This window comes from Peromyscus californicus, unplaced genomic scaffold, assembly GCF_007827085.1.
Source record: "Peromyscus californicus insignis strain IS unplaced genomic scaffold, ASM782708v3 Scaffold_3__1_contigs__length_106647218, whole genome shotgun sequence".
NCBI classification, from domain to species: domain Eukaryota; kingdom Metazoa; phylum Chordata; class Mammalia; order Rodentia; family Cricetidae; genus Peromyscus; species Peromyscus californicus.
In genome coordinates this window covers 25,602,988-25,627,670 of record NW_026294551.1, presented here as the reverse complement: position 1 = coordinate 25,627,670, position 24,683 = coordinate 25,602,988, and the positions used below count along the sequence as shown (strand labels likewise).

The window sequence follows — 24,683 nt, the reverse complement described above, 5'->3', positions numbered from 1 at the left end:
CAGCTGACTTGGAACTTGAGATTCTCCTGCCTCAGCCTCTACAGAGGTGCAACATCCACTGTAATCCCATCAGTTCTAAAGGGAGCACAGTCCTCATTTCTTTGTTTTTCCATCTTTTGTAAACACTTCATCTACTATAGATAGGACACCTTTAACTTCTGAGAAGGTACTGCGCTGTGTCATGTCCCAGTTTTCATCTTCTAGAAAAGAGGCGTTAGACGTGCTGTTCTCAGCTGCTAAGGATTATCGGTTACCTGTCTGTGGTCTCCAGCAGCTTCTGAACTATAAGTTCAAAGGAAGAAGACAAGCAATAGGTGGCCGGTTCTTCTTGATCATCAGCTACATCTGCAGCTTCATAAGCAGCTTCAGCCAGGCTGGAAAAAGCCTGAAATGCAGAGATGTAAGATCAGTCCCACAGGAAGCCCACAGTAGGATTCTCATTTCCCCTTAAGATTCCCTGAAAAGTGTTCTCTAACCTACAACTAAACTGCTGTTAAATCTCTGACTTGCCCTGTCAAGGTCATCAAGAAAAGTTCATTACTTAGCACTCACATGAGGTGGGGCTCTGACACTCTGTTCTGGAGTTAGCACACACCACTCCCCTCAACAGGTTTCTATGACAACACATAATGCAATGCTGTCTACCACGGACATTAGAGACTCCATGCATGGGAATCCATTAGGGACTGACCATGTAAGCAACCTGTTTAAGAGCACCAGCTGCTCTTTGAGAGGACCTGGGTTCAATTCCCAGCACCCACATGGCAGATCATAGCTATATGTAACTCCAGTTCTAGGGGATATGACACCCTCACACAGGCAAAACACCAATGTATGTGAAATTAAAAAAAAAAATTCTATATGGAAGTAGCTGTATTAATAAACTTCTTAAAAAATGTTCACATAAGCACACACTCATAATTTAAAAAAAAAAAAAAAAAAGAAAAGAAAATCTAAACGTTTAAACATGAAGGACCAGATGTGGTGGCTCACACCTTTAATTCCAGAACTCGGGAGGCAGAGGCAGGCAGAACTTTCTGAGTTTGAGGCCAGCCTAGGTTACAGAGTGAGACTGTCTCAAAAGTGAAGAAGACTAGCTGTTTCGCATTGGATCTAGATTCAGTCCCAGCACCCACAAAGTGGCTTCCAATTATCTACAACTCCAGTTCCGGGCAATCGGATATCCTTTGTTGACTTGTGCAGGCACCAGGCACACAAGGTACACATGACATGATGCACACAGACACAACACTCATAGACAGAAAATGATATAATCCAAAACATTTTTGAAAGAAAACTTGAGTATTCACATTGTACGTACTGCCTAGTAATCCGCCCAGTTCCCTAAGCAGCAGTGTTCTTCCAGCAATCCCACCATTTCCTTCTTTCTACTCAGAACTAGTGACTCAGCGCAGAGGCTGACCACCTCTTCCTGCTCCCATCCCTCCCCTACTTTTATAGCAAAAACTGCATCTTAATCAGAACAGCTTCTCTGAAAGCAACGGAGGGGGAAAAGCAAGTCCAGAGAGTCTCTCTGCCCCACGACCGCTGGAAGTGCTGTGGGACCAATCAGTGTGAGTCAACAGCTCCACGGGCTTCTACAGATCCAACTGAAGATACCAGGGGACAGAATCCAGAGCAGGTCCTCCCCCATACCTCCTTTCTTCCCAGTGCCTCAGGACACGCTCCTGTCTGCACCAGAGAGAAAAGCCCTTACCCAGCACACATTGGAAGCCACTCTGGGTTCCGCACTGAGGCCTTCAATCAGGCACTGCAGCAGGGGTGCCAGGTAGACATCATTGATGGCAGCTTCCGGGAGCAGCTCACAGATCCTGCCCACAGTCCATGCTGTTGTGTCTCGAACAACCACACTGGGGTCTTTCATTAACTCTATTAGGGTGGGCATAGCCTATAAATTCAATAAAGCAAAACAAATTTAAATTTGTGCTGACTACTATTCTGAATAAATACTACTAGACATTGTGGCACATGCCTGTAATTTCAGCATTTGGGAAATGAAGGCAGGAGGATGAGGAATTCAAGTCCATCAATGGCTATTGTATGTAGCAAATTTGATGCCAGATCTCATCTGAAGTATAAACACCCTTCCCCATATAATGATAGAAGGATTTTAATGTAAAACATGACCAAGATATTCTGAAAATAGACATTTCTAAAACAAAATAGTAACAGTAAACAAAACGTGTAAAATGTTCTTTTCCCATCAGGTGGTGGTGGCACACGCCCTTAATCCCAGCACTCGGGAGGCAAGGGCAGGTGGATCTCTGTGAGTTTGAGGCCAGCCTGGTCTACAGAGCGAGATCCAGGACAGCAAGGTCTACAGAGAGAAATCCTATCTTAAAAAACCAGGGGTGGGGGACGGCAAGGCGTGGGGAAAAATTCTCTTCCCTTCATCAAATCCCATTATAGGATTCTATTAAAGAGTTTACAGTGGATACTTTCAAGCAGTTTATTCGTAATTATTTTTAGTCAGGTAGAGACCCCAAGAAGTAGTCACAAGGCACCAGTTTCTACCCTGAAAGACTGATCTCTTTATGCACAAAGCTCAATTACAATGAAGTCTTCTATCGTTTATACCAGGAAAATAAGAACATTTCCAAAAAAGACTGCATCGTTACATAAATGTCAATTCTGTTCAAAGACTAGAATAATAATACCATCCAAAGACTATGGGAATGGTGGTGTAAGCCTATATCCAACACGTGGGTAGAAGAGGCAGGAAGATCTATAGCTCAGGGACAGCCTCAGCCACATAGCTAATCTGAGGCATACACAAGACCCTGAATAATAATTAAAAAAAAAAAAAAAAAAAAAAAAACACTAAGAAAAACCATAGGGTAACTAGATATAGTTTTCCACACTGTAATTCTCATTCACTTGGAAGGCTAAGTGAAGCACGAAGACGTTATGAGCCTTGGGGTTTGGAGCCACTTGGTATGGCAGCTTATGCTTATACTGCCAGCACTCACAAGCTGAGGCAGTAACCACCAGTTCAAGGCTAACCCTGGGATATAGGTTGAGACTGTCCCAAAGTCCTAAATCAACAGGAAAAATGCTTATGTGTGGCATTAAAAATAGCTGTGAGGCAATCTTCACAGTGATAACTCCATCCTGTTTTCCAAACAGGTAAGAATATATTAAAGTTAATACTTAATATATTAAAGTTGACCTTTTTCTTTTTTCTTTTCAAGTTTCTGGGTCATAACTTAATTTTAAAAAGTTAAACATATCTTACCCTTAATGATGGGCAACTACAGTGAGAGAGGCAAAGTATCACACAGCACAGGCTGGTCTCATTATTATCCAGCTAAAGCTGATGGCCCAGGCCTCCTACTAACCTGTTAGTCTCCACAAGAATGTGGGACTTAGGTCTATGCTACCTACCACTAAATGACTTGAAAATAACATTTGTGATGGATTGTAGTTTAAATTCTCTCTCTCTCTCTCTCTCTCTCTCTCTCTCTCTCTCTCTCTCTCTCTCTCACACACACACACACACACACACACACACACACACACACACACACACCACACCCCTCCACTGAAACTTCCCCAGATCGTACCTGTATAACTAGCGGTTTGAGCTGATTAGGCTCTGGCCCTTCCAGGATACTGCCAAAAGCCATGACTGCTGCGTCCCGGTACCGCCAGTCAGGGTTCTTGATGTGCTCTTTAATAAAGGGAAGGACATGCGGCACAATGTCATCTTCACAGCAGGTAGACAGAAGCATGAGGCACACCCCAGCTGCTTTACAAGGGTTCCAGTCATCGTCGTCATCGTTTTCATCCTGGAGAAAGAAGGTGACACTAGGTAAGGTTTTGTTCCACGAATTCACTCTCTACAGACTTCTAAGCATCATTAGAGCTTAATGTTCAGGGAATCAAATAAAATATAAAACATTTATTTTTCTCCAAGTTTTATCACAACATAGCCTATGTCAATCTAAGATGCAGATGGAAGAAGATTCAGCTTAATTATTACACACAACAATGAGAATAAAGAAACTCCAGCTACATATAAGAACGATCAACTGCCCAGCCTGGTGAGGCACACATGGGACACTAATAGGCACACCTGGGACACTAACACTTGAGGTCAAGAGGAAGGAAGACAGTCATGAGTTTGAGACCAACCAGGTGTACAAACATCCCGTGTCTCAAAACAACAGGAACTGGAAATGTAGAGTGCTTGCAAAGCTCTGAGACTGGGTGTCAATAATACATAAAGCAGACAGGTTAACACATGCCTGTAATCCCAGTACTGGTAGATGGAAGCTGGACCGAAAAGTTCAAGGCCATCCTGTTATATATAGCAAGTTTGAGATCAGCCTGGACTACATGCAAGCTTGTCTCAAAGGACAAAAAAATAAAAAAGAAATTAAAAAATCTGTTCCACAGGAAAAAAAACATATCAAATATATCCAAGAGGAAAAATACTAAAGATAACCACTGTAGGTGCTGGAGAGATACGTAGTGGTCAAAGGCACTGGCTGCTCTTCCATAGCACCAGTGTCAATACACAGCTCCAGGAGATCCGACGCCCTCCTCTGGCCTCCAAGAGTACCAGGCACCCAAGTGGTGTAGACACACAGAGATTAAACACACAGGTTTGGGGGGAGGAGAACCTTAGAGGTAGGTATCAAGCAAAAGCCTCTCCCTATCTTACGCTCTGAGACTGCTCTATGGAGGAAGAAGCATGCACACCCCTAAAGCAATTATATTCCTGTGCAAAATACTTATAGTGCTCAGTGTTCCTAGCACTGCTCCCTCAGGATGCTGCCAGATCCTTAGTCATACTTCTCACACACTCCACCACCAAATACTGCAGTGACTACAGCAGAAAGAGAACAGTGGCAAAACAGACACAGTGCTCATCAAAGCACTTCTGGCTGGGCACGGTGGCGCACACCTTTAATCCCAGCACAGGAGGCAGAGGCAGGGGTCTCTGTGAGTTCAAGGCCAGCCTGGACTACCAAGTGAGTTCCAGGAAAAGGAGCAAAGCTACACAGAGAAACCCTGTCTCGAAAAACCAAAAACAAACAAACAACCACTCCCAAAACAAAATGTATCAAATGATTTCACAAAGATATTACAAATACCAAAACAGACATTTAAGGTAGCGCATCAATTCTACATTTTCCTTTTCTTCTTTGAGGCAGTGGGCAGCAGCAAGGCGTCGTATATGCCAGGCAAGCTTCCCACTACTCCTGAGCTGTACCACTGCCAACAACCTGTATTTACTGCAACCTATCCAGAATAGGTCCCATTAGTGCAGCTACTACAGCACTCAGGAAATCAGCGCAGTGTGTGGTTTGTTCACAACCAAGGCATACAGGATACTCGGGCACAGTCTTTTCACAGACAACTCAGTGCCTTAGCTCAGCTACTCCTTAGTCATCTACAACAGAACAGCAGATGGTTGCCAATGTCCTCCATGGAAACTGTTCCACATGCAACCAACCCACCCTAAATAAGGTTTCTCACTCATCCAGTCAGGAAGCTCACCTGTTTAGTTAGTGTCTGTGTGAGGATGGGAACCAGGTACTGTAGTGCTCCCTTGGCATAAAACTTGCTGGTGTGCTCAGGGGGCCGTCCTTGTTCTGCTGCCTACGGAGAAACACAAAGTAAGCTAGCTGTAATGAGTATTACAGGAACACAGTGAGAACTGAGACAGGTCTATAAAGCTAATGGTAATATTCACTGGGACATTTGGAGATACTGCTTACACTTTTACCAACCTCAGTGAGATTTATGTAGCACATCTGTGCATACATCTAGGCATTATATGCATGTTTATTAAAGAACAAGTCAGCCTTTGGAATTATATTCTTGCAGCTGCTACAGTGTTTATCTAGCATGTGCAAAGCCCCTGGCTTATTTCCCAAAATTGCATAAGTCAGGCATGGTGGCGGCATGGCATAGAATCCCAGTACTTGGAGGTGGGGGAAAGAGGATCAGAAGTTCATGATCCAGGGCTATACAAAGAAACCCTGTGTGTGTGTGTGTGTGTGTGTGTGTGTGTGTATCATCCTTGAATATGTTAAAAAAAAAAAACTTAATTCATCTTAATAACCTGATATTCAGGGCTAGAAAGATAACTCACTTGGCAAAACACTCGACTTAGGCCTGGAGAGTTCCATCTCCAGAACCCACATTAAAACAAAACAAAACAACTGGGTGTGTTGTGGACTATAGTGGTGCATGCCTTTAATTACAGTGCTTGGGAGGCAGAGACAAGGGGATCTCTGTCGGTTCCAGGACAGCTAAAGCTACACAGCAAGGTCCTGTTCCGAAAACAAAACAAACAACAACAAAAAACCCAGGTGCGTATGACTTGCAATGCAAGCTTATAATCCTGGCACAGCGGTGCAGAGCCAGCAGCCAGCAGCACTGTCAGCAAGCCCCAAGTCCTATGAAGTAACTCACCTAAAAAACAGAAAAACCCACACATGGGGTGGGTAACACTGGAGGTTGGTCTCCATTCTCTGGTCTCTACACACACACCGCAATGCACATTAAAAACCAACAAAATCTGATATATAACGTTCTTTTGGCTCAAGAGGTGCACACAAGTTACAGAAAGACGTGCGGAAGGCCGTGCTGGAAGCAGAGCTTCAGTGTTAGGGTTCCAAGTTAAAGATAGCCTTCCTTTCCCCATATCTGACTCCTTCTTCAGAGCTAGTAAGTTATCAGTTATGCAACTTGGGCTTGTATTTCAAAAAGGCCGGGCGCTAGTGGTGCACGCCTTTAATCGCAGCACTCCGGAGGCAGAGCCAGGCGGATCTCTGAGAGTTTGATGCCAGCCTGGGCTACAGAGTGAGATCCAGGACAGGCACCAAAACTACACAGAGCAACCCTATCTTGAGAAGCCAAAAAAAAAGAGAGAGATTTCAAAAAGGAAAAATTTCCGGTCAGCTGCCACCTCAATAAACTGACAACCTGCTGCCCCCTTGTGTTCACAGCAGAATTACCAGTATGAATACCTAGAACCAGCAAAAGCATGATCTATGGCATTACTGAGGGGATCTGGCTAGCAGAAAAAGCACTATTATGCAGGGACAGTAGCCCAGTCAGAATGGAACACTTCCAGAAGAATGATACCCACAAACAAAATGTGTAAGCCCAACAGCAGCTCTTCTCAAAGAGGCTCACCCCAGGCTCACCTCTGAAGCCTCAATGGCCAAATCCATTTCCTCATCACAGACATTGGACCAAAATTCTATTCCTTGTAGGGCCACCTCATCAATGTCACTTTTCATTGCTTCAATTGTGATCTTAAAGAAAAAATGAAGTAAGTATAGATTCAAGTAAGTATAGATTCAAGTTAGACATCCTTTCAACCAGATATTTGAGATTAAAAAAAACACAAACTATAAAGTTTAGTCTGACATAAAAAGCAACAAAAAGAGGAAAAGACTTGCAAAAATAGACCTCTTTGAACAACTAAAGTCGGTACACATTTTCTCGGCACACCACTGGTAAATTTACTGTTCATGGCAGGGCTCATAGCTGCAATCCCAGCCCTTTAAGAGGTGTGCTGAGTTGGTAGCCATCCTGAACAGTGAAATCCAGACCAACTGGAATTAGTGTAAAACAATGTCTCACAAAAATAAATAACAAGTCCTAACATCCATACTCAAGTAATCTTGACTACATAATATTAAGTTTTAAAAAACCGCACAGAATTACAAAATAGCAATTAAAAATAATGAGCCCTGCAACTAGTTACAAGTTCAAATTACATAAAATACTTACTGCAAAAAGGGCAGGACCCATATATGTCTCCATGTACTGGTAATACAATGACATTATCTTCACTAGATTCTGTAAAGCCGCCACTCGTACCTTTAAGAACAGATTAAACAGTTACTAAGTGACTAAGCAGTCTGCACAGGATAGAGTTAAAGAACTAAGGGTACCTGAACAATGCTGTCATTGACCCCAATCAATCTGTCCCCGCCATTTTCACTATCTCCTCCTTCTTATCCTGCCCCCACCATGTTTTACCAACCCCTGGAAAAACCACAGCAGGGTTACACTCACTAGTGCTCACTAGACTGAACATGCTCCTTTCACTAACTTCAAGACTCAAGTTTAGGTTACAGCAACAGCAATGCCATTTCCATGTCTACAATGAAGATAATCACGGGAACAACTCATGGCACTAATCAACAAAGGTGATCAAAACCTCCTTTTCAACATTTAAGAGGGTAATAGTCCCCACTGGAGAAAACTTTGATTAATAAGACTAGTTTAATTCACTGATTCCCTAAATTTCAAACTGGATGATAGAGCCACCATTTCCTAGGAAGACAAGGAGAGACCATTTTCATAAAAGCAACAAACTTACCCTTGTATCTGGACACTGTGTGGCTTCACAGACCACTTGCATGATAAAGTGCCGTTCGGACTGCAGAAAGGTAAAGAGCATTAGGAATGCATTAACTCCATGTAGGAAGGTTTCAAGACTCTACAAAGAAAATCTGTCACTATGTCAAGGCCCTGTAACACTCTGGTACAACCTATCACCCTGCCCTTAGGCAATAAAGGTTATAAGCAATTTGCCTCTGGTGTCTTCAGTATGACCCTTCCCTCTAAGGAGGTCTTTAATCTTTTAATTACCAAGGTGACCTTCCCAAACAAGGTATTAGAGAGAAGGCAGATAGGAAGATGTAGGTCACGAGGTTTAAACAACAGTTAGTGAAAAGAGAGAGAGAGAGAAAAACCCTACATGTAGGAAAACCCCTTTCCTCACATGTAAATTTTAAGATTAGCAGGGCATAGTATTACACGTGTAGAGGCAGAGGCGGGAGGATCGCTATGAATTTGAGGCTAGCACGTTCTATAATAAGTTCTAGGCCGCTAGGTCTACATAGTGAGACCTTGTTCCACAAAATAAAAAATTTAACAATATTCAGAACATTTGATTTCAGAGAAGCAAAATTTGATTTCTATGAATTGACAAATTCATATCAAATGTGGTAAAGGAAGAACAAAACAGTGAATTTCATCATTACCCTTTCTAAATCACCTGTGACCTAAAAGGAAAATTCCACTTCTGAACCAATTAAAATTAAGTCAGCTCTGAAGCTGGGTCTGGTGGTACACCTTTAATCCCAGCACTAGGGAGACAAGTGGCTCTCTAAGTTCCAGGCCAGGCAGGCCTACACAGTAAGACCCTGTCAGAACAAGAGTAAAGCACACACACACAAATTAGCTCACTGTGGTAGCCTAGACCTCACTACTCCACTCAAAGGCCAAGAAATAAAAAGAACTGAGCCAAGGTGTCAACAAACAGGAACCCCCAAATACTTTCAGACCATATGGTTCAGTAATTCCACTTCTGACTACAAGCTAAAAAGAACTGAAATCGACTCTCAAAACCATCCACACACACATGTTCCCAACAGCACTGTTCACAGGATCCAGAAGGTGGAAGCAGCCAAACGGATGGCTCAATACACCAAATGCAGCACATTCCTACAAAGGAGTCTTACCCAGACTAAAAAGAGAATTGTCATGCACGGAGGAGTCTTGAAGACAGTATGCCAAGTTAAAAAAACAAACAAAACTAGCTACAAAAAGGCACGGACAGGCCGGTGAGACGGCCCAGTGGGTAAGGTACTTACTGAGCAAGCCTGATGACCAGAGCTCAACCCCTGAAACCCACAGAAAGGTGAAAGAAGAAAACGGATTCTAAAGTTGTCCTCTGATTGATTCACTGTGTCACCCCTTCCCACACAATAAATGATAGTAACTCCAAACGTGACAAGGAGAATGCAGTCTGACTCCATTCATGTATTTATATGCAGTATCTAGTCATCCAATTCACAGAAGAGAAAGTAGAATTGTGGGTGCTAGCAGCTGGAGACTGGAGGAATGGAGTTAGTCACTAGGTATACAGTTAGTTTGCACATGAAACACTGTGAAGAATGCTTCTATAGCAGACTGGATAACTGATCCTACACTGAAAAAATGGTCACCATGAGGAATCTGGTATTTCATCAAGTTATGTACTTCACGGAAGTACCTCACAAGAAACATCAACTAGAATGGAGAGGAGTGCTTCTAAACAAGGTAAGACTTTCTAATCTTAAAAGACCAGTCCTCATCCTCTGACAGCTTATCTATGTGTCAGAGAAACATACCTCTTTGTCAAAGTTTGCTTTGGTGAACTCCAGTGAGTTCAGGAGTGCGTTAGTAGCAGCTAGCTTCACATTATTGCTAGGTTCTTCTTTCCTCATCCCCTGTATTATGGCAGTCAGAATCTCATTGGATTTGTCTTGTAGCTGCTCTGGGTCCTGAAACAAGCAGAGAAATGCAATGGTCACAAACAACATGCTGGTGGCTAATCAGCAATCTTTTTAATTACATAATCTACCTAAGGGAGTGCCATTTCTCACACATTTCCACTGGAGACAGTTCTGCAAAGTACCCACAAAATATCCCCCAGAATGGTGCAAAATTAAACTGAAACAAATCAAACTCATTATCCCTGACTTCTTAACATGTTTCTGGACACAGGAAGCACTGGCTTTTCTCCCTTCTGTATACACAGAGATGGCAGCAGTCTTGGGGCTTTTCCCACCTGTGCCAAACAAAATAAAGCTTTAGAACAGTCAAGGACCTGGTTACAACATCTAAGGATGTCTAAGTTCAGGTCAAATGTTATAGGCCACATAATAAGTCAAAGCTGAACAGATGCCAAGGAGTAACAGTCCTCACCAGCAAGGGTCCAGGGAGGGCTGCATCTAGGACTTCTGTGGTTATAGTAACTAAATCAACTATAGCAATCGAGAAAACTGGCTTACAGGCAGTAAGTAAAAAAGCACTGGAACATTCACAGTACCCCAAGAACCCCGAGCAGCACTTGATAAATGGAGGCAGAAAGGGAGTTCAAGGTCAGCCTGCAATATAGGAGACTATCTCAAAATAACAAAAAAACCCAAAGCATCTCATACGGATCTCCACTGAGTTTGTTCTTTTCATTTTTGTGCTGGAGATCATACCTAAGGGTCTCATGAACGCTAGGACTCTACCACTTAGCTATACCCCAACAGCCCCATTCTGAGTTCATGACCCCAAGCTCCTTACTTCAAAGCATGATTAGTACTTTGAGACTACAGGTCCAAAATAAGTATTCCCATCTTTAAAGCACTACAGCAGGCTGGTCTTTCCATCTGAGAGTCCCAGTCCCACTCACATGACAGCTAAAAGAATCAAAGTACATAAATTAGAAACAGCAGGCAAGTACTTACTATATCTTGGCAAATGTAACCAATAGCTTCCAATGTGGACTCTTTCATGTGCTCTGTGCTGTTGGGGTTTGTAACATTGGCTACCAGCTGAGGAATGAGTTCCGGCCACTGGTTTACTGGGATCTCTGCACAAGCAATACCAGCCACACATTGTGAAGCAGAACTAGGCCGGTAAGTTTCTGTGCCCAAAGTCTGCAAAACCTGGGAGGGTAGGGGGATGACAGAACAGGATATCAATTTGTAACATTCTTTGAGCATCTTTTACCCATCACCACCCACTTCTTCATCATGTGTCTGATTTTTGTTCACCTCACCCCACAAAAGGACTACTTAAGTATCAGCATAGGTATCCAGAAGCTAAAAGCAAAACCTACAGCCAAATGAATGACTACCTAACTCACATTTCACTTCAAAATCAACACGTCAGAAACTCAAGAGTGAGAAGAAGCATTGAAAAAGCAAGGCGGGAGCAATGGGAACAAAACACATTTTCTGGGCACTTGGTGGTAAAAAGACTATGGACACTGACTTCTTGTTTGGACAGGAAAGTGGGGCTGTGGAATGAGTAGCTGTGCACCACCCAGGTGAATGCAATTCCCAGTACACTAATCTAATCTGATTCAAGAAAGTGATTTTCTCAATGACATGAACAAACCTCATTTCTGGTCACCAATAACCCAGTACTGACTTACACAAAAAGGTTTGGGGTTGTGTGAAACCTTCATTTAAATGTTACCAAAAATCTAAGACTCAACCATTATATAACTTGCACTCTCAGAGGATTAAGTTCTGTATGTCTAAGAAACAAAATACTGTTCTTAACCATCACCAAGAAGTAGTCGGTGATGCCAAATGGAGATCCGTTTGTCACTAAGCATGTCTCATTGGAAATGGCAGCCACACAGCATTTATACAGGGTAATGGCACAGATTCAGATAAAGAATGAAGCCACAATTTGCCCACAGTTAACCATTACCATGATCAGCTAATTCAGACCATGAACTCACTAAGAATCATCAGTCCACTCAAAGGCAAACAGTTAACTGTTCCTGGCATGAACAGGACAAAGAGAAGCTGCCAGATATTCAGGCCAGCTCTGCTGACTGGGTCAGGTCATTTAGTGCCCTGCTGTGCAACTATTAGCTAGAAGGAACTCTCTTTCTCTAAAATGGTGTATCATGTTTGTCAGCCTCCACCCTGACAGATTCGCCTGATACCAAATAATTCTGATCTTACAGCCTCTCTAGGAACAGTAGAGCTAGAATGGACATCAATATAAACCATATGTTGAAGATGTAAGTGGTGGACCCCCTGGCTCATGCCTATAATCTTAGAAGGCTTAGGTGGGAAGAACAATGTGAGTCCAAGTCCAGCCTGGGCTACACAACGAGATCCCTTTTCAAAACAACAAAAACAAAGTGAAACAAAGGAAAAAACGAGGTAAACTCTCAGGAACAGAATGGGAACGACCCAATCTGATTCAAGTCCCAGCCGGACGCCCAGCACCAGGGAGGGAAGGGAAGAGAACTACCAGGTATGTGGTAGAAGTCAGTCTAGGAACACAGTGTGACAATCCCAGCTCCAAAAGCGCACGCCTTTAATCCCAGCACTCGGGAGGCAGAGGCAGGAGGATCTCTGTGAGTCTGAGGCCAGCCTGGTCTACAGAGTGAGTACCTGGACTGTTAAACAGAGAAACCCCATCTCAAAAACAAAGAAAGTGAAAGAGAGATTTTTCAGTCATAAAATGTATTTCATTTATGTCCAATAACTAAGAGAAAGAGGGATTAAAATATTATTATACATGGCTGGAAAGACAGTTGAGCTATTAAGAGTGCATATATCGCCGGGCGGTGGTGGCGCACGCCTTTAATCCCAGCACTCGGGAGGCAGAGGCAGGCGGATCTCTGTGAGTTCGAGGCCAGCCTGGGCTACCAAGTGAGTTCCAGGAAAGGCGCAAAGCTACAGAGAAACCCTGTCTCGAAAAAACCAAAAAAAAAAAAAAAAAAAAAAAAAAAAAAGAGTGCATATATCACTTGCAGAGGACTCAACCTTGGCTCCTACATCAAACAGCTCACAACCACCTATAATTCCACTCCAGAGGGATCCAACACCTTTGTCCTTCATAGGCACCTGTACTAAAGTGCACCCCCACACACATATATTATTAAAAATAACGAGAACAGCTAGACACAGTGGTGCACACTTTTAATCCCAGCACTAGGGAAGCAGAGGCAGGTGGATCTTTGTGGGTTTGAGGCCATCTAAGGCTACATAGTGAGACCCTGTCTAAAAACAACACTTTACAAAAATGTCATTTCCAAGAAGGGACAATTTGGATAGAAACAGCTTTATATAATCCAAGGAAGAGTCAAAGTAAGTTGCTTTCCTAACTTGCATGCCAAGTGACAGGCACTAGAAAGCATGACTGAAGGAAAGAGAGAGGAGGGTCACTGCTGGGGAAGCATCAGCCTCAAAGAATACTAATTTGCCTAAAGCTGGCATCAAAATCCAGCAATTACTATGTCCATAATCTAAACCTGCAAAAGTACACAGAAATTTCTCGTTTCCATCTTAAATGCCCAGAACAAATTATGACTACACAGCTGTTTAATTTACCCAGCTTCCTTTGGCCCTTATCCATGTAATGCAGACCACTAAATAACCTTATTAATTAAAAGCAAAGAAGACAAACCTGCCTGTTTGAATCCTAGGCTTTAGCTGGATGGCTAATTCAACAACAACAGCAAACCTCACAAAGAAGCCATGATACAAAACAGCAAAGGACTCTGTATGTTCCTTAAAATCCATCATCTGAACCACAGTGTTGAGATCTCAAGTTTTTCACAATCTGGTACATAAAAGAACCAATAATAGGGCCAGGCGTGGTGGCACACACCTTAGATCCCAGCATTCAGGAAGCAGAGGCTGGTAGATTGTGAGTTTGGGGCCAACCTGGTCTAGTGAGACCCAGACGCAAAATAAACCAATAAAACAAATAAATGGTCTGTTAATGTCATACTCCCATTTGCAAACTCTTTACATTTGGAAGACACAAAATTACCCAATTCTCCCTCGGACTTTACACAGTATCATGACAGGAACCAGCCGCTGAAGCTCACCGGGAGCTGCCTGACTGCTGGAGAGATAGCTCAGCAGTTGTTAACACTTTCTGCTCTGCTAAAGGACCTGAGAATTCAGTTCCCAGCACCCTTGTCTGATGGCTCACAATGGCAAATAACTCCAGTTCCAGGGGCCTGACACCCTCTTCTGGCTTCCAAAGGCACCCAAACATAAATAAACACACATAAATAAAAATGAAAATATTTTAAAATATCTCTGAAAATCCAGGCATGATGGCATACACCTGTACCCCAGTATTCAGGGTAAAAGTATGAAGGTAAGAGTTCATAGCACCCCTTTTACAATATTGTAAACTCAAAGCCAGCTGCATTACTTAATACCTTGTCTGTCTGTCTGTCTGTCTATCTGTCTCTCTCTCTCTCTCTCTCTCTCTCTCTCACACACACACACACACACACACAATCAGAGTGCAGTGTGGTGACACATACCTACAATCCTAGGACTTCAGAAGTGAAGACAGAAGACCAAGAATTTGATGCTAGCCTAGACTACATAAGACTGTATGGAAAGAATTTCCAGCTTCATTCTAGAGATCCCTGATACATAAAATACTTCAGTCTCTTATGTGGTGCTAAGGAGAGAACCTGAGGCTTTGTAGATACTAGAAGTACCTATCACTGAGTTAAACTCCCACATACGGAGATATAACATTAGTGAAATTTCTTAGGTGGAGGTGATATACAGCACCAAAACCTGCATTTCTCCAATTCTTGTTTGTTTTTTTCAAGACAGAGTTTCTCTGTGTAGTTTTGGTGCCTGTCCTGGATCTCGCTCTGTAGACCAGGCTGGCTTCGAACTCACAGAGATCCGCCTGCCTCTGCCTCTTGAGTGCTGGGATTAAAGCATGTGCCACCACCACACGGCTTGCATTTCTCCAATTCTAACAAACTGCTGCAGGTTACCTTAGTCAGCTGAACCCAACCTATCCAAATACTTTTTGCCACACTGAGAGATTTTAATGAAACAAAATTTCTACCTTCAGGTTAAGTTTAGGTCTTAGAAACATATCACTGTCAAGTTCTAAGCCATGCAAATGACCAAGATCTGACAACACCATTCCTTAGGCTATATGACAATCACTTACATAGTTCTTGACTTCCCGTCGAGCATTTGCATCAATAGCAAGCCACCTCTGCTGGTACTGTGCCTTGATATCTGGATCTTTCGATGTCAAAGAGTTCTTGATTTGTAGACCAGCTGCAACTCTGGCAACCTGACTGTTTCCTGGATTTGCCAGCACTCTGGACAGTTCCACGAGGAACGTGGGCTGTTGAGGAAAAATGCAGTTGTGATTATCTCAGAAATTCCAACTTCCTTGTAGAGCACTAAATTACTGAGGCACACACCAAAGAAATTTAGATCAAATCAAAACCTCTGAGGAAACTGGGAAATATCTATTTGAAGTGGTGCCTGCCTAGATTCAACACTCAAGAGCTTTCCTTGGGTTCAAAACTCTTAAGGCCAAAAACAAACTAAGCAATGTAACAAGACCCCACTTCAAAGTAAGCATTACTTACTAGACAAAGAGACTGGATCTTCCTACAAAGATCATCCTTTGCACAATCTTCTGATAGCTCCCCAGAATTAAAGCAAATCTGACAACGTGACAGTGGGTTATCCTAGGTATAAGAAGGCCCAGTACCGCCAATTGGCTGAATAGGACAAGGGAGGGAGAAAATTGGTGTACACTTTAAAAATTTTAAATCTAGTCCAAAAATAATAACTCAGGGCAGCTTTCTGAATCTTGTACAAGTGATCTTTTTTAATAGAAATATATTTAAGTCTAAAACAGATGTAAGGGCCCTGTCCTCTGCAGTTTAGTTCTGAGTATTCAACAGAAGGGATGTAAGTAAAAGTGATAATATTCAGTAGAATGGGGGAAAAAATGAAGATAAAAAAATGACAAGTTGTCTCAAAAAAAATCATTTTGTTTAATAGCAACACATACCAAAAGCCCTCTCATATTTTGGACTAAGAGTGAATCATCCAAATACCTTTTTTTAGATAAGAGGCCCAAAAGCTACTCTAAAACTTTTAACACATTCTAGCATGAGTGTGTATACACACACATGGGGGGGGCCGTATATGAATCTGCCTAAACAGGAAAGTTAAAGAAGCCAAAAGTAGACATATTTCCTCACTATTAGTAAGCTCTAAAAACACAGGAGGTAACTCCCAAGGTTTATTATGTACCACTGAAGAGTGTGAGGAGCAAGGTAAAGGATCTCCTTGCAAATCGGCAAAATAATATACCACGAGTGGAATTGTCAGTCTACACTAACAAGGAAATGCTTGAAAGGGGGTGAGTTAAAAGATAAAAGGTTAATATAAAGTCCCTTACCTAAATACCAAAAAGAAAAGCAGTTTGTACCAATGGGTTTTGCCACTTTATGGATGTTACTATTTTACCGAGCTATCACAAAGGACATTTGGTTACAGTGTTGTTGTTGTTTTTCTTACTACCTTTAAGAGACTTTCAATACCATCCACCCTTTCCTGTTATCTACTCCCTAAAAGAGGGATACGAAAGAGAAACGTTCTGGCACCAGACTATTTCAATCATCTCCCATTTTCCAACACAACGGTCAGTCTTTTCTTTTTTTTTTTGTTAAATGTACTTCCTAAATCAGTAAATATGAAAAACGGGTTTACACCTCTGTGATTTCTTGAGGGAATAAGGCTCAATCTCAGGAATGAGCTTCAGACTCTGGTCAGGGTACAGCTCCCTAAGGATGAGGTCCCTAATGATCCAAGCTCAAACACAACACACATGCACACTAAGCTCAGGGGAGGGATACAAGGCACGAAAGAGAAAAAAATAGTGGCACTGGGTTCAGAGGTGGTCGGGTGCCAGGCGTGGCCATGAGCACAGACTAAGGGAGCTGGGAAAGGGTAGGGCTCTAGGAAGTAGGTGCCGACAGCCACAAGAGCCATGGGACAGGAAGGAAAAGCCGGCCCCAGCCAGTAGAAGGCAGGCAGCAGGGCGCAGAGCTTCCACATGGCCCCTAGGCCCGGCTCCCCAACCCCCACCCCTGCTGAACACGCAGCGCCATGCAACCTAACTTCCCTTCCCTCCCTCTTTCTCCCTCCCGCTGCACCGCCGCCCTCAGGCCGCACGGCGATTGGACAGCAATCACCCCGGCGCGCCTCGCCATTGGACAGACGCAGGGCCCGGGGCGGGACACACCCACCGGCTTCCCGATGGCGGGGTTAGGTTGGACCGGGCGGGGGGGAAGGGGGACGAGATGGGGCGGGGTGGGTTCCTGAGGCCTGGGCCTCCAGGAGGGCGGGAAGGCCCGCACGCAGGGATGGGGACGCGGCGGGATGGGGCGCGGCGGGGCAGCACGCACCAGGTTCTCTACAGCCGCACGCTCCAGGAACTTCTGCGCCGCTTCCAGCTCCAGCCGATCTGGGGGGGAGGAATGGGGAGAGGTAGCGGGGTCAGAGGGGCCGCCCCCTCCCCCACCCCAGTCACCTCAGCCCGACCCCCGGCCCCGAGTCCTACCCGGAGACACGGTCTTCTCGAGGATAGTGATCAGCTCCATGGCGGAGGTGACGGCGGCGGGGACTCTTCCAAAGACGACGGCCCGGCCTCTCGGGCGGCGGCTCCAACTGGGGATGGGGGTTGGGGGTCGGGTGGGAAGGGAGGGTGGGGTGGGGGGCGGGGGTCACCACAAGCCCATTCACCGGCTGCCTCCGGGCAGGCGCTCTGTCTCCCCTTCCTCCCCTCTCTCCTTCCTTCCGCCCTCCTAAACGTGCTAGGCGGCGGCAGCTGCTCCTCTGGCGGCGGGGGAGGGACCCCGGGGGCAGCTCAGAGCGCGGCTGGTGCTCAGGCGGCGGAGGGAGAAAGAAGGAAGGGCGGCAGTCAGTGAGAGGCGGATCGCTAGAAGGGAGAGAGATTGAGGGAGGGAGGCGGAGGGATATTCTTGCCGGACCTCTCCGCGGCGGCGCCGCGCTGCGCGATGATTGGCTGCTGCCGCGGCTACGCAGACTCGCCAATTGGCCAGAAGGTTAACGTTGAAGGGCCGCGGCGCGCCTATTCGCCCGCGGGCTTCAAGGCCCGGTTGGCTGGGCGGGCGGCGGAATGGGGAGCGCTCATTGGCCGAGGGGAGGGACATTGGGGTGGGGCAGGAAAGAGCCGGCTGCTGATTGGGCTGGCCTGGTAAAGGCCTTCGGGCTCGCACCGGCTGTGCGCGGGCCGGAGGGCGGGCGGAAGGTAAGGCTCGGAGCGCGCCCTATTGGCCAGGACTCTGGACGTTGATAGGATGGGGCGCCGGGAGAACAGGGGAGAGGAGTTCGGGGTCGCCGGGCGTAAAGGCGGGAGTCGGCCGGACTCCTCACATTCTAGCGCGGGGCACGACGGGACGCCTCCGGGGAGGGGCGGAGCTGCGCGCGAGCCGCTCGGACCGGGCTGTGCGTAGCGCGGTCCCTGGCAGGGGTGTCAAAAGCGAGGGTTTCGCGGGCCTCAGAGGGGGCGGGGAGGGGGGGGACCGTTAAAGTCCTGTGCCGCGCCCACAGGAAGCTGCTGTTATAGCGAGGTCTGCCGTCTGCCAGGCTCTCGGCTGAGCAGGACCGTGAGGACCACGTGGTTCACCTTCCAACGTGCGGATTTGGAAACTGGAGCCCAGAGAGCGCGCGGAGCGTGTCCAAGGTCACACAGCCGATTAAAGACTCGATCAGAGCTGGGTTTGGACGTGCTTAATTGCCCTTGGAGTCCCTGTCCGGACCTCTGCGCTTACAAAAGTTTCGCGGAGGCGCGTCCTTAGACCAGTCAATTTTAACAGCTACCTTAAACCATTGGTGCTCCAACTTAGACCTAAAACATGTGTATAGAAGGATATAAAGATCATGTGTACTGACTAGGCGTGGCGACACACCTACAATCTCAGTATCTCCAAGGCCGAGGCAGCCTGAGCTACAGTCTGAGATTTAAAAAAAAAAAAAAAAAAAAAAAAAAAACAACTGATGTATAACTATATATGCTCGATACTCCCTTATCCTCCCCACCTGGGTACCCGGTCTGCAAGTCGGGTTCAGGAGCAGATGGGTCCAGGATTAATGAATGGCATGTAGATTTTACTACCTAGTTTTAACATGTGAAGAAATTGCGTACACTAGCCACATTTGGGAAACCCCGAAGGTTTTAGTGTTTTCTGGAAGGACAGACCGGCTTGGCCAGCTAGCCTGTAATTTCTTTGTTGTATTCTTCAATTTGTTTTTTTTTGACTGCTTCATATATGTATATGATATGTTCTGATTACATTCACCCTAACCTTGATTTTAAGTAATTTTTTGGGGTAGCATTCAAGTATGGTTTTGGTGTGGGTTTCTATTTTTGTTTTCTAAAGACAGCCTCATGCAGCTCTGTCCGGCCTGGAACTCACTAGGTTGGACCAGGCTGTTCTTGAATCAGAGCCACCTGCTTTTGCCCTCTAAATGCAAGGATTAAAGGCATACATCACCACACTTGGCCAGAAATGAGTTTCATTGTAATGTTTTCATTTGAATTCATCGGATTTTTTTGTTTTTGTTTTTGTTGTTGGTGGGTTTATTTGGATTTTTTTTTTTTTTTTTGGTTTGGTTTTTTTGTTTGTTTGTCCTTGACTCTTTGAGATGGAGTCCCTGTCTGTAGCTGGTCAAAGATTCACTATATTCAGTATGTTGCTCAAGCTGGCTTCAGTATTTCCATAGTCTGCCTTCCTCAGAGTCCTGAGTGCTGGAATTACCCTTGCTGCCCTCTCTTTACTGTGCAAGTATGTGAACACACCTACACACCCCTTGCACACCTCCATAACTTTGATTCTTAAGACAAAAGTCGGCCCTTTTTTTTTTTTAAGATTTACTTATTCATGTGGTTTTTTTTGGGGGTTTTTTTTTTTTTTTTTTTTTTTTTGGTTTTTCGAGACAGGGTTTCTCTGTGTAGCTTTGCGCCTTTCCTGGAACTCGCTTTGGAGACCAGGCTGGCCTCGAACTCACAGAGATCCGCCTGGCTCTGCCTCCCGAGTGCTGGGATTAAAGGCGTGCGCCACCACCGCCCGGCTATGTGTTTTATATATACACCAGAATAAGGAATCTGATTCCATTACAGATGGTTGTGAGCCACCATGTGGTTGCTGGGAACTAAACTCAGGACCTCTCTGGAAAAGCAGCCAATGCTCTTAACCACTAAGTCATCTCTCCAGCCCCCAAAATCAGTCTTTTTATGGTCCAGGAATTTACAGTTTTGCAGCAAGAATTGTAGGTCCATCTTTCCTCATACCATCTTTTAACTAGTTGATTTCCTCTGGCTTACCAGCTCCCTAAGCCCAACCTCTTGCTCTATCAGCTAGAAGTGCTGCTTTGTATGTACGACTTTAATCAGTGATGGAGATATAATGGGGATATAATGTAGATCAGTTGGTAGAGGGTTTGCTTAGTGCATTAGTATTCCTGGTAGCTTTTCAGTCCACAGGGCTGGGTGTCTTAACAGTCTCAATCTGGTGCTGACGGCCTGGAGGATTCCTGGATAGCTGCTCATCTTCAATCCATGTTGGAAGGCAAAAAAAAAAGCTGGTTTTAGTGGAAGATGGCAGCAGCAGCCACCTGGTAGATACACTGCCCAGCAGAGCATGAAGGCTGGCAGACAAAACCAGACCTGCTTTACCCTTGTGGCTACCTCCGAAAAATCTGTTCACTCTAGGGGAGACTTGCCCCATCATCAGTTAATCCGTCCAGGAAATAACATCACACACCTGTCCAGAGGATGAGTCTCTTCATTGACCAAGCCAATCAAGTTGAAAACCAAGATTAACCATTGTACTAGCATGAACAGAGCCCAGGGTTTGATCCCCAGCTCTGCATAAACTGGGTATAGTGCTCTAAGCCTGCAATCTCAGCATTAACTGTTGAGCAGACATCAGAAATGCCTGCTTGAGTTCATGTTCCCAGGTCTCCCTCTTCTTAGCCTGCGAGGTGTACTTTCCTCTTGTAAAATAGGGCTAAGAGGGCTGGTGATGAAGCTTAGCAGGCAGCACTTGCTGAGCATACATAAAGCCAGTTCTGTCCCAAAATGGAAAAGAGAGGACATTCTGAAGAGTGCTGGTTCTCAGGGGTTTGGTTGGGTTTTGTCCTTTAGATTTTTGTGCGTGTTTATCCTGCGCGCGCGCGTGTGTGTGTGTGTGTGTGTGTGTGTGTGTGTGTGTGTGTGTGTGTGTGTATTGTACATCATGTGCATGCCTCGTGCCACAGGGGTCAGAAGAGTGTTGGATCCCTTGGAACTGGAGTTACAGATGGATGTAAGCCACCTTGTGGGCTCTGGGAAGTGAACTTAGGTCCTCTACAAGAGCAGCCAGTGCGTTCACTGAGCCATCTCTCCTGCTCCTAATGGGTCTGGACACTGCCTACATTTTGGTATCTGAAATGGGAGAATTCTGCCCCTCTGTAAAGTCCCCGGACAGAAGCTTCTGCAGAGAGGCTCTAGCACTTCTAGTTCCAAACACTGGACTCTCCAGTGAAGGAGAGCCCGCTGTTCTCCCACCCCGCCCCCAGGAGCTCCAGCAAGGTTTCTGAGCGGTGGAGTTCACTGTCAGTTTCACAGGTGCTGAGAAAGGATATTCAAGGACTGCCTACCTGTCTAGACCACACTGTTTACACAGGACACTTCTCCCAAGAAATTTAGGACCTTGGGAGCATTCATAGAAAAGCAAGGCAGGGCTGCTCTTCCATCTTTAGCCCTCAGAAGCAGAGAAACTTGACTTTAAGAACAAAACACTTCTCCAAGAGCTGGAGAGATGGCTTAGTGGTTAAGAGCACTGACTTCTCTTCCAGAGGACTTGGATTCAATTCCCAGCACCCACATGGCAGCTCATAATCTTTATGACTCTGATTCCAGGGGTATCCCACACCCTCTTCTGGCCTCCTTGGTCATGGGCACACACATGGTGCACGTACATCACATGCAGACAGAACACCCATTCACATGGAATAGAAACTTCAAAGAACTTCTCTAGCCCTCCCTCTTGCTTTTGCCCACTCTACTGTTTCTTGAATGATCCTTAATTTGTAGCCTCAGAACTTGTAATTTTTGCTTCATCTCTTTGATTACCACCTGGTGAGTTCCTTCCTGTTACTCCTTGTTCCAGATGTCAAGTGACACTGGTCCTGACCACATTGTCCCATGTAGTCTCCAGATACTGTGATTCGACCACTGAACTACATATATCTCCAGCCCTTGGTTTTTCAAGATAGGGCTTCATTTTGTTGCCCAGTGGCCTGATTCTCCTAGTCATAGGATGACAGGCATGTGCTATTATGTAGGACCCAGGTAGGCTTGGTACCCTGTCCTTCAGCACACCTCTTGCTACCTAAAGATCATTTAACCTCTGCTACCCCCTCTAAATGACAAGTTCTACAAGGCCAAGATCATGTGTCTCACTGTTTAAAGTAGTGCCTGGCATATAGTAGGTTTTCATTGTGCCCAATGGATAAAACAGACATAATTAACATGCAGCATGTGATACATGAAGAGTGACTTTGATATCTCAGAGATGCTTTATAACTTAGCTGTGCTCTCCTTTCCATCATTCACCTTAGCCTATAGGAATGGGGATCAAGGTACTCCCACACTCCTGAGCCTTCTCTCCTTGTCCCTCTCCATCATCAATATTGCACCCTTAATTGGTACATTCAACTACATCAATTGATAACCCCCGAGCCTCGGGACATTTTAAGTATAATATGGAAGGGCTCAGTGCATAAAAGCCTTTGCAGTTCAGATCTCCATAACCCAGTACAAGCCAGACACGTAGCACAAGTGTCTGTAACCCTAGGGCTCCTATGGGGACATGAGAAGTGGAGAAGATTGGGGTACATGGACACACATGAGGACAACAATGACTCATGACAACATAGAGACTATCTCAAACTAGCTAGAAGGCTAGGTCCAGACTGTCCTTTGTCTGCATGTGTGTGACACCCAGATTCACACACATGATGGTCCTAGACACACACAAGGAGAATGTGATGAGTGACAGACAGACAGACTGGGCCCACAACTTGCCCCAGTGGATGAAGTGCTTGTCTCCAAGGCTGGGAATCTTAAGTCTGAACCCTAGAACCCACTTGGAGGAAAGAACTGACTCCCACAAGTTGCTCTCTGCCCTCTGTAGACTTGCTGTTGACAAGACCATTTGTTGTGTGGCGCTAGTCAGCGGAGGAAGCAGCGCTTCCGTTGGCTCCGGCATGAGGTGGCTTAGACTCAAGGGGGTCTGTGGTGGAACGGATAGTGCAGAGCTTTGCAAAGGAGGTGCTGGGGCAGAAGGACACTGGGATTGGAAGCCCCTAGCCGTGCAGTGCACAAGGGTGACCCCAGAACTCAGTAGCTGGATGCAGAAGGATTGTTGCACATTCAAGGCCAATCAGGAGTATATGCATTTGCAGCCAGGCTGAGCTATGAAATGACTGTCCCCCCCAAAATAAAAAGGGGCCAAGGAGATGACTTGGTTGGTAAAGTACTTGCTACACAAGCAATACTTTGAATTCAATCCCAACAGGCATGTCAAATGGCCGGGTACAGCAGTGTACCCATACAGAATTCCAGGACTGAGGATCTCGGTTTCCAACATCGTTGAGAAACACTGAACTAAAAAAAAAAAAAGAAGAAAAATAGTGGGATGTTGGAGAGATGCCTCAGTGCTTAAGAGTGCTGCTGCTCTTACAAAGGACCTGAGACTCCTAGCACCCATGTTGGGGGTCTCTCAGCTGCCTGTATCTCTAGCTCCAGGGAACTGATGATATCATCAGACTTCCACACACAAATGATACACACTCACACATACTTATAAATAGAAAAAAAGTAAAAGTAGCAACCAATAGAGAAAGACAACCAATGTTGACTCTGGGCTGCACATGCAAAGATAAAATCTAGCAGTTGCTAGCCCGCTGTGGTAGCTAGCCCTGGTCTGTAATCTCAGCTACAATATTGTGAGCAAGACGGCACACACATCCCCATAAATATATGCAGTAAGAAAATACAATAACTTTAAAAAGTTGAAAGATAAAATTGAGGAACTAAAAACAGTTTTACATGGAGAGACCCTGTCTTAAAAAATAAATAAAGCTGGGCAGTGATGGTGCATGGCTGTAACCCCAGCACTCAGGAGGCAGAGGCAGGCCTGGTCTGCAGAGTGAGTTCCAGGACAGCCAGAGCTGTTACACTGAGAAACACTGTCTCCAAAAGCAAACAAACAAACTCCTCCCAAAACCAATAGACAAATAACCAGTTTT

At 45.1% G+C, this 24,683-nt stretch overlaps 1 protein-coding gene and 1 long non-coding RNA gene across 2 annotated transcripts in view; one reads left to right on the top strand and one right to left on the bottom strand.

Moving 5' to 3' along the window:
• The window catches only part of Kpnb1 (karyopherin subunit beta 1), a 30,674-nt gene extending 12,588 nt beyond the window's left edge, over positions 1-18,086 (bottom strand). Inside the window, exons 1-12 of the mRNA XM_052756903.1 lie at positions 17,926-18,086; positions 17,771-17,829; positions 15,505-15,687; positions 11,280-11,480; positions 10,170-10,322; positions 8,372-8,431; positions 7,777-7,866; positions 7,185-7,295; positions 5,527-5,628; positions 3,585-3,809; positions 1,718-1,909; positions 255-385 (exon numbers count right to left, since the gene is read on the bottom strand). Coding sequence (XP_052612863.1) covers positions 255-385; positions 1,718-1,909; positions 3,585-3,809; positions 5,527-5,628; positions 7,185-7,295; positions 7,777-7,866; positions 8,372-8,431; positions 10,170-10,322; positions 11,280-11,480; positions 15,505-15,687; positions 17,771-17,829; positions 17,926-17,965 — 1,547 coding nt within the window. The 5' untranslated portion in view covers positions 17,966-18,086. The remainder of the gene's footprint in view (positions 1-254; positions 386-1,717; positions 1,910-3,584; positions 3,810-5,526; positions 5,629-7,184; positions 7,296-7,776; positions 7,867-8,371; positions 8,432-10,169; positions 10,323-11,279; positions 11,481-15,504; positions 15,688-17,770; positions 17,830-17,925) is intronic.
• Positions 18,087-18,441: 355 nt separating this feature from the next.
• LOC128121861 (uncharacterized) lies at positions 18,442-19,886 on the top strand. Its single transcript, XR_008222277.1, has 2 exons — positions 18,442-18,636; positions 18,939-19,886. It is a non-coding gene; the product is annotated as an uncharacterized LOC128121861 (long non-coding RNA).
• The last annotated feature ends 4,797 nt before the right edge of the window (positions 19,887-24,683 follow it).